At 41.3% G+C, this 13282-nt stretch overlaps 1 protein-coding gene across 2 annotated transcripts in view; it reads right to left on the bottom strand.

The window, feature by feature from the left end:
* Positions 1-10064, bottom strand: part of efemp1 (EGF containing fibulin extracellular matrix protein 1) — a 25230-nt gene extending 15166 nt beyond the window's left edge. The window contains exons 1-4 of one of the 2 annotated variants that reach the window (XM_037685881.1): positions 9885-10064; positions 9235-9340; positions 9063-9108; positions 8364-8621 (exon numbers count right to left, since the gene is read on the bottom strand). In XM_037685881.1, the coding sequence (XP_037541809.1) occupies positions 8364-8621; positions 9063-9108; positions 9235-9315 (385 nt within the window). In that variant the 5' untranslated portion in view covers positions 9316-9340; positions 9885-10064. Of the gene's footprint in view, positions 1-8363; positions 8622-9062; positions 9109-9234; positions 9441-9884 lie in introns of those variants that run through there. The other variant, XM_037685874.1, reaches the window with a different exon arrangement.
* Positions 10065-13282: the final 3218 nt, after the last annotated feature.

The raw sequence follows: 13282 nt of genomic DNA, 5'->3' as shown, positions 1-13282 counted from the left end.
GATAGATAGATAGATAGATAGATAGATAGATAGATAGATAGATAGATAGATAGATAGATAGATGGATGGATGGATAGATGGATGGATGGATGGATGGATGGATGGATGGATGGATGGATGGATGGATGGATGATGGATGGATGGATGGATGGATGGATGGATGGATGGATGGATGGATGATGGATGGATGGATGATGGATGGATGAATGGATGGATGGATGAATGGAATCCAGTCTTTTCTTGTGTCTCAAAATGTAAAAATATCAATACATGTTAACAATCATTAGATGTTTTTAGTTTTATAATTTCACACTTACTGGCCAGAAAAATCCCCTCTAACAAACTTAAAGTGGCCCATGAGCCACCAGTTGATAATGACAATTGTAGCAGGTTTTGTGGCTCTGGACATGTTTAATTCAGTGAACGAAAGGGTAGAAATGACTCTTATGATCATAAATGTTGCAGACCCCTGCCCTAGAAAATCTCCCCAACTTACATTTGTATGAGCAACATAAATCTCTCATGTTGTTTCAAACACGTCTAGAATGAGAAATGTAAAGCAGCTTTTTTCATTTTCCACGAGAAGAAGTGTCATTTGGAGTTCCTTTTAAAAGTTATTTTATGGCCAATTGGTGGAATCAAAGGAATGAAAGCCACTGATGAAGTTTGTGAAAACACATTTGAAATAAAAGCCTCACCCTACACATCAGAATTACAATGAGAAGGAATGAAGTTGCAGCTGTAAATGGTGTTATGCTCAAACTCATGGATTATTGTGAGATCTTGAGAGATGTGTTAGTGCTCTATGAACGTCACGGGGATGACTCTCAGCTACTACCATGTCAAACTCGAGCTCAATGTTTGTAAAGTTGACTTCATTAGAGCCACCTTTGTGATCGATAAGGTTGCTTTTTGTAAAAACAGATCTCACCCGATTTGTCAGTGCTCAGGAAGTGTCTTGCGGATGACTCTCAGCTGACACCACACCAAATTTTAGCTCAGCGTCTATGAAATTGACTGAGCTATGGTCATTTTTGTGTTTGTTAAGGTCGCTTCGCTGTACCTTAAATGTGATTGACTCCAAAGGTAATTTAGTTGTAGGTGCTTTCTAAGCATTTTATTCAAATGAATCACTGGTTTATGGGATGTTTTACTAACGATACAGACAAACTGAACATGCACGCGCAGAAATGAACAAAAACATTATTACAATTCTGTACTCAATCCAAAAGTAATTGTGAGAAGGCTCTGATCGCAGGCAAGTGTCCCCCAGCAGAGCGCAAACTAGTGATTTACAGCAGCTCTGGTAAAAATCACTTTTCCCTTCCATCATGAGGTAAACGGAAAAATCAACACATGAGAGTACATGAGAGGAGGAAGCAGCTGGCTGCTGGAACGACCTCGGGGAGAACAACAACAACAATATTAAGCTCTTACACCGAGGAGGCACGGCAGCACTGCTTCTCCCTCCAAACTCTCTGCTTTTGTCAATGTGATGGCAGCAAGGAGCTGGCGGTAAACCACAGGCAGTAACAGCAGGCAGTAACAGCAGGCTGTAACAGCAGGCTGTAACAGCAGGCAGTAACAGCAGGCTGTAACAGTTGCGCTGCACAGGCCAAAGGAGGCGATTGAGGGTTTCATTCAGAGACTGAAACACATTTGAACTCTCTTCTAGCACCATGAGAGAGGAGAAGAAATAACTGCACTAAAACATTAAAAAGATAATATGAGCACGAACACAAAAAGTGTTGGCATGAATATTAAAGTAACTTGTACTCCTGAAGTTTTACTCTTTGAAATAGCAACTGTATGTTAAAATACAAGACACGTATCTGCAGCTGAGACGCTTTAACATCAGCAACAAGTGAGTTTATTTAACTTCAGTAAAACCACTGAAACAACAGCTGTTTTTTTTTCTTATTACGCCACTTTTCAAAACTATTATTGCCCCCCAGTCACGACATTTAACTAACAAAAAAATAATGTAATCTTTGAGAGAATATTCACAGGACTTACGTTTGGAGTCAAACTGATTCAAGATGGCCACCAGAGGTAATCAGAATTAGCCGACACAAAAAAGGTTGTAACTCAGACAGTTTTACAGATACTGAGCTAAAAAATGGTCCAAGTCTTCCCCAACGCTTACTGTGAGTGCTAAAACATCTTCCGAGACTTTTGTTTAAAACCATATAATTTACTTTTGGAGTCAAGCTCGTCTGTTAGTAAAATATCTTAACCAATGGACAGATTTCGATAAAGCTCTCAGAAGATAATAATTGAATGTACATTAGAAGTCGGTCCAATTCTAAATAGCTGCCACTGTGAGTCGACTTTAAAAATGACAATCAGTTTTAACGATTTGAAGCTAAAGTTCAGGGTGGCGGTAGCTGAGAGTCTTTCCTAACACTGACTCTATGCGCTAAAAGATTGCACAAAATTTAGAGTTCTATTGTAAAATTGTGCATAATAATTTCATGATTTGACCAAAAAGGTTCAAACTTAACCAGTTTCCACATAAGATTATTAGTTTAAAACTGGGGCATGAAAGATGGTGAGTGACACACGTTCTGTCAAGGAATACAAGGCTTTAAATGAGAAAAAAAATGTACAAAGAATCCCAATAGTTTAAGTAGATTTCATATTATATGTGTCCCAATTGAACTAAATCACACCAGCACTGTAATATAAATAGAAAGATGTTCCATTAATTGAACCATAGCAATCAGTAAATATTGCCTTTAAATGTACTAAATGGGCAAAGTGAGATTTTTGATCTGAATACACTTAGAATATATGAAGGGATTTTAAAGTCAACATCTCATCAACCAAACGACCAAAGCTGCTAATCTTAAAGGCTCAGCTGTTGTTCCAGTTGAAGCCGCAGTGCAACAGATCTGAACAATAAAATCGCAGGGCACTATAACGACCGTCTGCGAGGTCAAACTACTTTGTGCAAATCATCATTTTGGGGGCCAGTGGGAGACGGTGCTTCAATACACAGGATGAACAAGGACAACGGAAGGTGTCAGAGACCTTTTATTTAAAGCTGTTCACTGCAAAGTCAGGAAGACATGGAAAAAATAAAGTTCCTAACTATAGTTACACTTTTTTTTCTGATGTGTTTCTAATGTTAACATGTGCTTAGATTGCTTAAGCGACTGCCAACTGCCACGTGTTTGTTTACCAACAAAAACAGTCAAAGTGACTGAAAATGGGGAATTAATGGAGATGGAAGAGCTGTTTGGAAACCAGAAGTCTGAAATGTTGATGCAGTAGTACACATGTACACTCAGATTTGTTGAGTAATGGAGATAAAAAGTTAAGTTACCGTATTTTCCGCCGTACACGTTGCACCGCCGTATAAGTTGCATCTGTCCAAATACGTCTAATAAAGTGGAAAAATCCATAAATACATCGCATCTATTTTGCGTCACCGCTGATGCTTCACGTTTGTTACACGTCACCGCTGACAACCCGGAAGTGTGCGCAGGTGTTGTGCCAAAAATCGTTTGGCTGCCTAATGGCGGCTGCGGGAGCGTGCACAGGAGGACTTCAACAAGAATTTAACAAGATTAACACTTAAAAACAATTATTTGTTTGCTCGAAATTATAGCAAAGGTGTGTCTCAGTCTAACTTTTACTTAATAAAGGACTTTGACGATCAAATCAGCTGCATTTTCAAAAGTATTCGCTGCCTTGGTGCTCCGGGAGTGCGCAGAGGGAAGAAATCAGAAAGGAGGAACGCTGCGCAGTTCTTCGAAATTTAACAAGATAACCACCTAAAAACAATTATTTGTTTGCGCGACATTATAGTAAAGGTGTGTCTCAGTTGAACTTTTACTTAATAAATGCACTTCAATGGTCAAATCAGCTGCATTTTGTTGGGGCGACGCAGATAAACGAAGCTGATTTGACGATTGTTCCAGGCGAGCTGGACGAAGGTGGCAAACTTTGGCAAGCCGATTGTGTCATTAATAGCCACTTTTACCTATTGCATGACACAACAGCATGCCATACTACTCGACTGCCATCTAGCGGCTGAACATGGTAGTATTCAATATTTTCAGTCAGAATGAATAAAAACGGTCATGTCTCAGCCAAAAATTGGTTTATAAATATGGGGGGAAAAATCCATAAATACGTCGCTTCTGCGTATAAGTCGCAGGGAATGCAAATTATGCACAAAAAAATGCAACTTATAGGCTGAAAAATACAGTAGGTTGAAAAGATAAACTTAGTTGACTAGAAGTTTCACAAAAGGCTGCTCCACCACCGTGCTTAATCCCAGGTATTTACTCTTGACAGCTGTCTTGGTCGTTCTCTTTTCTTTCATGTTCAACAGCCAATTCACCATTTTTTATTTATATCTGTGAGATTCAACACTTGTACATTTCCATTATATTTGTCTACATGCCCAGACTACAGTCAGACTAATGTAGGTCGGTCGCACGATTCCATCTTCCATGTGTTTTTTTAGCAGATTCATTCAAGTGCTTTGTTTATGCCGAGTGCACATAATTTCTGGAAAACTACCTGAGTAAACTCTACCAAACCGTACAATGTGATATATTTCAGGATAATTTTTTTTATGTTTAATTTCATAATCTGCAATGAGTTGCTTTATGTCACCCCAAAAGGGAGTAAGTTTTCACTAAACTAATTCCTTTTTTTCCCGAAAGTCCTCCTGCTGAGCAACAAAACTGTTGCACATGTTCATTTCAACATCCAGTGACCCCTCCATTGTTATCCCTACAACCTTGACAACGCTCCTATATGAAAAACATTTTTAAAACCCTTGTTGCTTATTTAATGGAAGTTTGAGAAAAGCAATACCGGTCAGATAAATCTAGAATGAATTTCCTGAAAAACTGTAATCAGGTTTTGTTTATGCTCATGTCTTTTGTATAGTTTGTAAATCAGAAAACCCTCACAAACGGCCCACATGTTAGGATGAGACAGCAGCAAGTGGGACTGTTAAGAATTAGCTGTAAAGGTCAAATCATGGAGCAGGCTGACAGTTTCACGTTGGGCTTTCCAATCACTCTCTGCATTCCTGCTCCTCGCCGATTGATCCACTGCTCGTCTGCAAAGGTGGTGAGTAACTCCTGTCATCACAAAAGATGGGAGCAAACGAGGATGAATAAAAAATAAATAAAAAAAAACACCCATCGCTGACATTCCAGAGATATTCCTCCCAAGTGCATTGCATCTGTGTGGAAAAATGTTACTGCGCGGGCCCTGCCTTGTTCGGAAAAGTACACAAGTTCTCTGTCGCGTGGGGATCAACGGCCTCGAGAGAGCACATTCAGGAGAGCCGCTTTCCATCGACTGCAGGTGAGGAGCATCCAGACGTCGTCGTTGAAGCTATAGTCAGGCGTGTAGGTGGCAACGTAGCCTGCATGACCTCAAGAAACCAGACAGGTAAACAGGAGTGGCATGTCCCTTCATGTCCATGCAGCGCGTGACTATCTAATTTAGATGAAAAAACAAATAGGCAGCAACGAAGGTATGTAAAGTCAAGACTCGTGAGGAGAAAAACAAAACCAACTGCATATGAGTGCAACGTTCATGGCAATAAAGCTGATTCAGAAGGTTTAAATGGGTAAAGCTGTAAATGGGAGCTTAAAATAAGTGCTTTTCACTTTTTTAGAGAGCTGACGACCGCCGCGCAACTTGTGATGGACAGCCTTCGTTTCTGGGAGGATGTGATGTCACCTCCGCACAACAAACCTCTTGTAAGCACCTCCAGGCGCCAAGGGCTGCATGTGTTTGGATGAGGGGAGGCTGGAGGTCATCACTAAGCCGTCACACATACAGTATAGTTCATAGTTTTGTTGAGGACGGTGTGTAACTTCAACAACACACACACACTCCTGCTCACGCTCAAGGCCACAGAGGCTTCATTACAGCTCCACGGGACGGCGAGCCGCAATCAAAAGAACATCAAGTTGAAGTGAGTTCTGTGTTTTGAGGTTTGTTTTGATTCTAATCAGCAAAAAGGAAAGTCCTTGGCTTTTTTATTTTATTTTATGTTTTTGCTCTGTGGAAAATTGGCTCCAGTTTTTTTTTTTTTTTTTTTTTCCGCAACTTTGTAGAAACTTGCCAACCAGAACAACTACTACAAGCCTGGTGAAATGTATAGCTCGGTCAGTGCCAAAGCACTTTCTGTGCTTATCCGGTCTTTCATCCTCCCCTTTAGCCCTACCTGACTCTGCACTCCAGGCTTCCTCCACAGAGTGGTGAGTTCGCAGGGCCTGATGTAAGCATTATTTGATACGTTGAGGTTTCCCCCTATTGAACGTTAGTGGGAATTCCTTCACTAGCGAGGTACGTAGCCGCGCAGAACAAGCAGCGTGGCACGAAAAACAAAGAGACGCTAACCCCGCGTCCAAGAACAATTGGCTCGTTGTAGTGAGCTGAAGGTAATGACAGAGAAACCGGAGACTGGTGTAAACAAAGATTATATCTGTCCCCAGCGCAAACATAAGCCCACATAACAAGACGAGACGCCATTCAGTTAAAGCTGCAGTCCTCCAAAGCAATAACGCTGACAGCAACAGTCTATCTTTGTTTAGCCCCCCTGAAACGGCACACCAGTGCCGCACCAGCGCCAGCTTGCTCATGTGCTAACTTTAACTGATTTGCTGCCATGTTTTACACTCCAATAAAACCTAATTGGGTTCCAATACAGAGAAACACATAAAGCAGCTCACACGTATCTGAGCCCCAGGTGTAAAATCAACTTTGTTTCGTTCACTGTAGCTCTTTGACCACCAGCCTCTCCACACGGCCACTTTAGCGCACGCCTCTGCCTTTTGGCAAGGGGAGATGCGAACGGAGCATGTGGATTCAAATGGACTTTGCCTTACGTTAGATTTATAGAGCTACGCCACAGATCTCGCTCAAACCAGGATGGACGACTGTAAAGCTCTCTGATGCTACTAAACAAAGCAGTGCGAGTGTGTTGCAGCGAGACAAGGAATGAATCGTTCAACCACTCCCTGATTTAGACGATCAAAGCATCTTGCTCAAACACGAGCTCACACCCACTCAGTCCGTGCATCTACCAACACCACAGCCACATCGAGGCCCAGGGAGCATTTAGTGTACATGTAAAAGCTGCATATACGCACAGAGCATGCCAAAATATTATAAAATCATCTGCTCGAGTTTCCACCCCCATGAAGCAGAACACTACAACACCCACAAGAAGGAGAATTTCAGACAGAAGCTGAACTCTGGCCAAAAACATCATGCTGCGAGCAAGCAAAGAGTTTAGAAAACATGACATCACAGCAAGAAGGACCGGGAAGCTTGCAACACATCTGGCAGCTACGCTTAGTTTAGCTGCTGTCAAACAGATGGATGAACGCTTCACATTTGGAGCTCCACTTACTGAGGCTCTACAGTCGTTAGCAAGTAATTATCAAATACCTACGCAGCTCCTTAAAAGACATTTTATCCTAGGCAGCAGCACAGACTCTGAGCAACTGCAACAAAGCATTATATTGAAAAAAAAAATGAATAAAATACCCCCCTGCCAACATTTTGGCCATTATCCTGCAGCACACAGCAGTCATTGTAGTCAAACTAAAACCATGTTTTAGAGTTCATTCTAACTCACGAAGGTCAGCAGTTCATGTTTTGTGTGTGTGAAATCAAATTAAATTGCCGTTCATGAAGAAAATCTGGCACCTCAAGCCGTTTTAAGTAATATATGAAGGAGTTTGTCAATGCCACTTCCCGCCATAGCTGCATGTTTTTATAATGTAAAGCTGCAGGGGCAAGGGGAGAGTCATTTTTTTTAAGGTTTTGCTACTTTAATTTTCATTAGAATGGAATAGTATGGAAAGCCTTTGTGACATATAATAAAACCACACTCGGAACTAATTACTTTATGAAACATCAGGTACTGGATAATAGTAACAGCATCCCTCTTGGTAAAAATTACATTTTTGTAAATATTTTTCAACACATTGTTGCTTGTTATTTTTATTAAGAAGTCATAAAGTGAGTACTGGATGTTTCTAATAATATTGTTTTTACTTTTTTTTAATATTCAAAGTTATATTAGGGATTGAAAAGTTTTTGAATGTGAATATATAAAATAAAACTAGTGAAAACAAGACTATAGGTAAATGAAGTGCATGTTTCTTCTTCAGAGGCCCGTAATGCTTAAGGAACACACTATTTGGAGCCGAACGACTTGTGAACAGTTTGAAGTTTTGAATGACGACAGTGGAAATATCTGACATGCTGATTGTGGATAAGACAAAGGAAAGTCTGGGTATCCAAAATGATCATTTTGATGAAGACGATTTAAGTTGTTATTAACCATATGATGATCCTATAGCTGAGCGTACCTCTGCAGTAATTCTGCTCATCAGCAGTAAAACCTGGTGAACAGCGAATGGTGGGCTGAGGGACCCTTGAGACCTGGGGCTGGCTTGGTTGGACGACGGGGACTTGAGGTGCGTGGTCAGGCTGCGTCCCCTCCTCAGGCCTGTCCACGGTGACGTAGATGATGGCGTTCTTGGGGAGGCAGAGGTATCCCCCGAAGTTGTTGATGCATTTCATCCCTCCTTTGCAGGCATCATCTAACAGCTCACATTCGTCAATGTCTGACCCAAAACCAAGGACGGAAAGACAAAATGGAATTACACAGAAAATGTGACAGCTAGTGTTAAAATCTTTCTTCTGTCAGTCTTTATTTGTATTTGCTGGTTGTGTGATTTTAATGAACCTCGCCAGAGTGGGAAAAATGAATTATGGCTCATTTGTAATGTAAAAAAATCTGTTAATGAATCAGAATAAAATGATAAAAGTGAGCTCTAAATACCTACAGAGGAAATTGTTTTAAAAAAATTAACATTTGAACGAGTAAACACATGGACTTGTGTTATTTTAATTCTAGTTTATTTATGGCATTTGTGCTGCTGTATACACTTTAGTCAAATAATTGTAACCCCTGTTCAGCTTAATTTATAGTTTAAAAGAAATAAAAGGGAAAAAATAAGCATGACTCATCAAATTGAGCAAACGAGGCAACAAAGATTTCTCACCTCTGCACTGCTCTTTGACTTTGTCATAGGTGTACCCCTCTGTGCACTGTTCCAAAGAAATACAGCATAAAATAGGACATAAGTTCCGTTTTTTTTTTTTTTTTTTTTTTTTTTGTTATCAGTGAAGACAAAATTGCGCAGTTTGTGTTCCAGAGAGTCAGGTTGTACTCACTGAGTAGGTGACGGGCTCCTCGGGCTCCTGGGAGAGGACCTGAGTGAAAACCGCACAGAGACACACGCAGAAGCCCAGCATGTTGACCAAAACCTCGGGAGCAGCTCTGGAACAAGACGCAGAGGGAGCGTGCACGATCATTTTCTGCTTGACAAGCCTACACGTTTTAATACTGGTTATTACATCACTGATGGCACTGCCTAACGAGCCCCAACACCTCCCGCTGCTGCTCTGATGTTTATGTTGGCAGCTCTCCAGCTCAGTGTGCGGCTCCAACCCAGAGAAGTGGGGTTTTTTTTTTTACTCCTGTTGTTTTTTTGGGGTTTTTTTTTTTTTCTCCAAACGGATCTGTGCGTAAAGCGCGTAAAGACCGCGCGTAAACGTGTTCCCGTGTGCCAAAGCCAGGGACGCGTAGAGAAGTTAAAATTACATGCGTCTGATCCAAATTTCTTGTCTTTTATAGCGTCTTCGTGACACTTGTTAAAGAGCATGTCACAAAAACAAGCAAATTAGGTTAAAAAAAAAAAAACAAAGATGATTTTTCCATTTAATTCAATATTCCCCGGACCAGCAGGTATCGGGATGGGTTGTAATGGTGAGAAAGAGCGAAACGGTGAGTCTGCTCTCTAGTTCCAGGTTTGAAAACGTACCTTGCAGCTACCTGTGGTTATTCCACCTCTCCTGACGCGCTGAAGGAAACGGCTCTGGTTTCTTGACGTGCGCGATGCGAGCTTTTACCTCTCCAACTGCGCAGAGGATGTTAGGTTTTGGACTGAGGACAAGCTGGTGGTGAACATGCGGTGAGTACAGTAGGGGAGGGGAGGGGATGCCGGGCAGGTTGTCTCTCACCGGGCGGGGTACAGTAAACCATGGCTCCCTCTATGGACTGATGAACAGAGAGGGGTTGCCAGAAAATTACAGAACTCCTCATGGAAGCGCCCAGATTAAAAGAAGACTAAATATTAAGCTGGCACATGTTTTTATTGGGCACGGTTTATTTGGCACTTGTACCCAAACTCACTGTGTGCATGTGCAGCAGGTGTTCTGATCAAACCCTGCGTTGAAGAGCTCTGTCAGTGGCCTCTACATTAGGCTTTAAACCGTTTCATGCTGTTTACACTTTGCCTTCGCTTAAGGAACATCTGCTGCATCTGGCACGGCTGCTGGGATATCTCAGGGGTGAAGACACAGTAAGTTATTGTGTTTGTGCGCGCCAGCAGCTTGCTGAAAGATTGGGAAGAGAGGGGAAAAACAAGATTTGGCACAAGTTCTCTTCATGGTGACCTTCTGACTCCTCAGAGGGTGTGAACACAGGCAGGTAGATTCTGCAAGGAGGGAGGTTTAACTTAAAACTTTTACAAGAAAAAAAACAATGGACATTTAAATTTAAGAACCAAGTGTTTTACTTTCCCAGTGGATGTGCTCTACACACAGATCCACAAAACACTACGAATCAAAATCCTTCCAGTTCAATTTAACACACGACACAAAAAAAATACACAACCTTTAACTTTTCAGTCAAAGTTTATTTTCTTTAAGCTGTTAAAAACATGCAATATTCACTGAGATGAAGTTCAAAATGAATCAAAGCTGTGCTGCAACAACAGATTAAACACTGATAAGAGGATGAGGGAACTTTTCCTTTGGTTCTGGTGAGACAGATAAATAATCAAGTTTGAAGTATGAAATACCTTTTCCACAATTGATGTTATAAAAGAAGCAATTAAACATGTGTTAAAATTTAGTGGTTCCCAACCCTGGTCCTTGAGGTACACCTTTATGAATGTTTTAGTTGTTTCCCTGCTCCAACACATCTGATACAGTGATTTAATTACTTCCTCATGTTCTGCAGAAGCCTGTAAATCATCCATTTATTAAAATCAGGTGTGTCGGAGCAGAGAAACAACTAAAACATGCATGATGGTGTTCCTCAAGGACCAGGGTTGGGAACCCCTGCATTAGATTATATGCACAAAAAAGTAATCGTTCAAGAAAAACATAAAATAGAATCTCGTATAACTCAAGAGAGGGATACAAAACTAAAGCACATTCAGGGGTGACCAGCATTTACAGACTCACACATATGTTGAACATTAAACACATAAAGAGTCAGGTAATTATAGCTCGAGCTGGTATTTGTGACGTTTCTTTGGATGCTGAAGGCAACGCATCAGGTACTGTTGGCAGGTAAACATCAGCCAATCAGTTCCTGATGCAGTACCATCCACATCAGAGAGCTCTTTCACTCCAACGTCTAAATGAAACACATTTTATTCTCTCTGCTCCTTCTAATTCAAACTCGTCCATACAAGACAGTATGCTTTTGATGCTGCACTAATACAATAGCCAATACTGTACAGTACACATCATCATAAGTCAAGATGGCAGCAGAAGCATCTGGATGGCGTTTTCATGCAAATTCAAAATGGGCACGCATTACGAGATGAGGCTGGACTTCAAAAGAGAGGAGAAAAGTGGGGAACGGGGTTTGTGAGAGCCGAAGGAGCAGACACACAGGGTGTCTATGAGACGTGCTTGTGTAATTGCAGTGACATCTTCATTGAGAGACCTCCATCTCCTTCCTGTGCGCTCCAAAGGGCTGCGTTGACGCCGGTCGATGTGGAGAGCAGCCTGGGCGCAGTGTTTAGCATAATCCCAGAGGCCATTGTGAGAGCAGCTAGTGAACGACTCACAGTTGCCAGCTGAGATTTCACCAAAACACAGCAGAACACGAGGAGAACAAGACGAGACGGGAAAATCAGAGAGGCAGAGGGGAGATGCTCTGGTGATAGACCAAAGTAAAAAACAAAAAATAGGTGATAAACATTGTAGCTGTAAAGCAATATTCTGTGTATAAAAGTACTTCCAGGATAGTCTGTGCAGGCTTCAAAGAAGGCGAGCATTAAGTGTTCTTCCAGGTGGACTGCACCTGTTGGCCCTTATTCAGCACTATAATTCAAATTCTCTTTCTATTAAAAAAAAATTTTTTTAGGCCAGTCACAGAGTTTTGTCAGGCATGAAGAGATTAACTGAAGCTAGAGAGCAAAACCTTCTGTGAACAGAGATTCACGCACAGGTGGGCAGGTTTCGAGTCGAGCTTTAGGAATCTAATGGTCTTCAGCAAACAAAAAATAAAAATAAATTTAAAAAAATGAAGAACACACGCGGGGCCAAGTGTTCATTGTCTGACATACAAACTAAAGATGAAACATGAGAGTTTAAGGCAAACTGCAGAATCTCTCCAGGTGATTGTGAGAATAAACAGCATCGTCACAGTTGCCTGCAGAGATTACCCAGTTAGCCTTTAGGATTCTCACCCGAGTCTTGTCTAACACACACGCTGTTCTGTGGTGGGTGTGTTGTATCTAGAAGAGTCAATTGACAGCAGATGTCTAACAACAATCAGTATAAAGACAGCTCTGACCCCCCCTTCCCCGCTGATCCCCTAAAGGTCTTGTGTTACCATGGTGATTAGGCCAAGGCACGTGCCTCACATTGTTGGGCCGCATCTTCCAGGGTCAACCGCACACCCAGTCAGAGGTCAGAGGTCACCCAGGCATCCCGCTCAGGTCATGCCTCGCCAGCTTTCAGCCTTTGACACCCCCCCAACAAACACTGGAACAAATTGAGAGATTGGGAGAAGGAGGTGACAAAAATAAAAGGGATTTGCCCCAAAAAATCACGTGGATTTAAAATTCCTGACAAATGTAGCACTTTATTCTGCTTCAGGCACCTTAGAGTTCAGATGAGGAGCTTAAGTTACTCTGCAGGTTGTTGTATGTCTCCCTCTAGTGGTGAAGTTTTATACTTTTAAATTTAAACAGTTAAAGACAGAAAATAAAAGTACAAACTAAACCAACAATAACAAAAAAAAAAAGTATTAAATTATGACTATGAAATTATACTAATTATACAACCAGCTGGTGTGTAGATAAAACATCCTTATGAGTGGTTTTATATTGTAACGAAAGACATCTGTACAGTCATGTATATATGAGGCTGATTTATTTATTTTTACCCAACTTTGCACTTAATTAACAAAACTCCA

Source organism: Nematolebias whitei, chromosome 1, assembly GCF_014905685.2.
Source record: "Nematolebias whitei isolate Nwh7 chromosome 1, NemWhi1, whole genome shotgun sequence".
NCBI lineage: Eukaryota > Metazoa > Chordata > Actinopteri > Cyprinodontiformes > Rivulidae > Nematolebias > Nematolebias whitei.
This window is presented reverse-complemented; position numbering and strand designations above follow the sequence as displayed.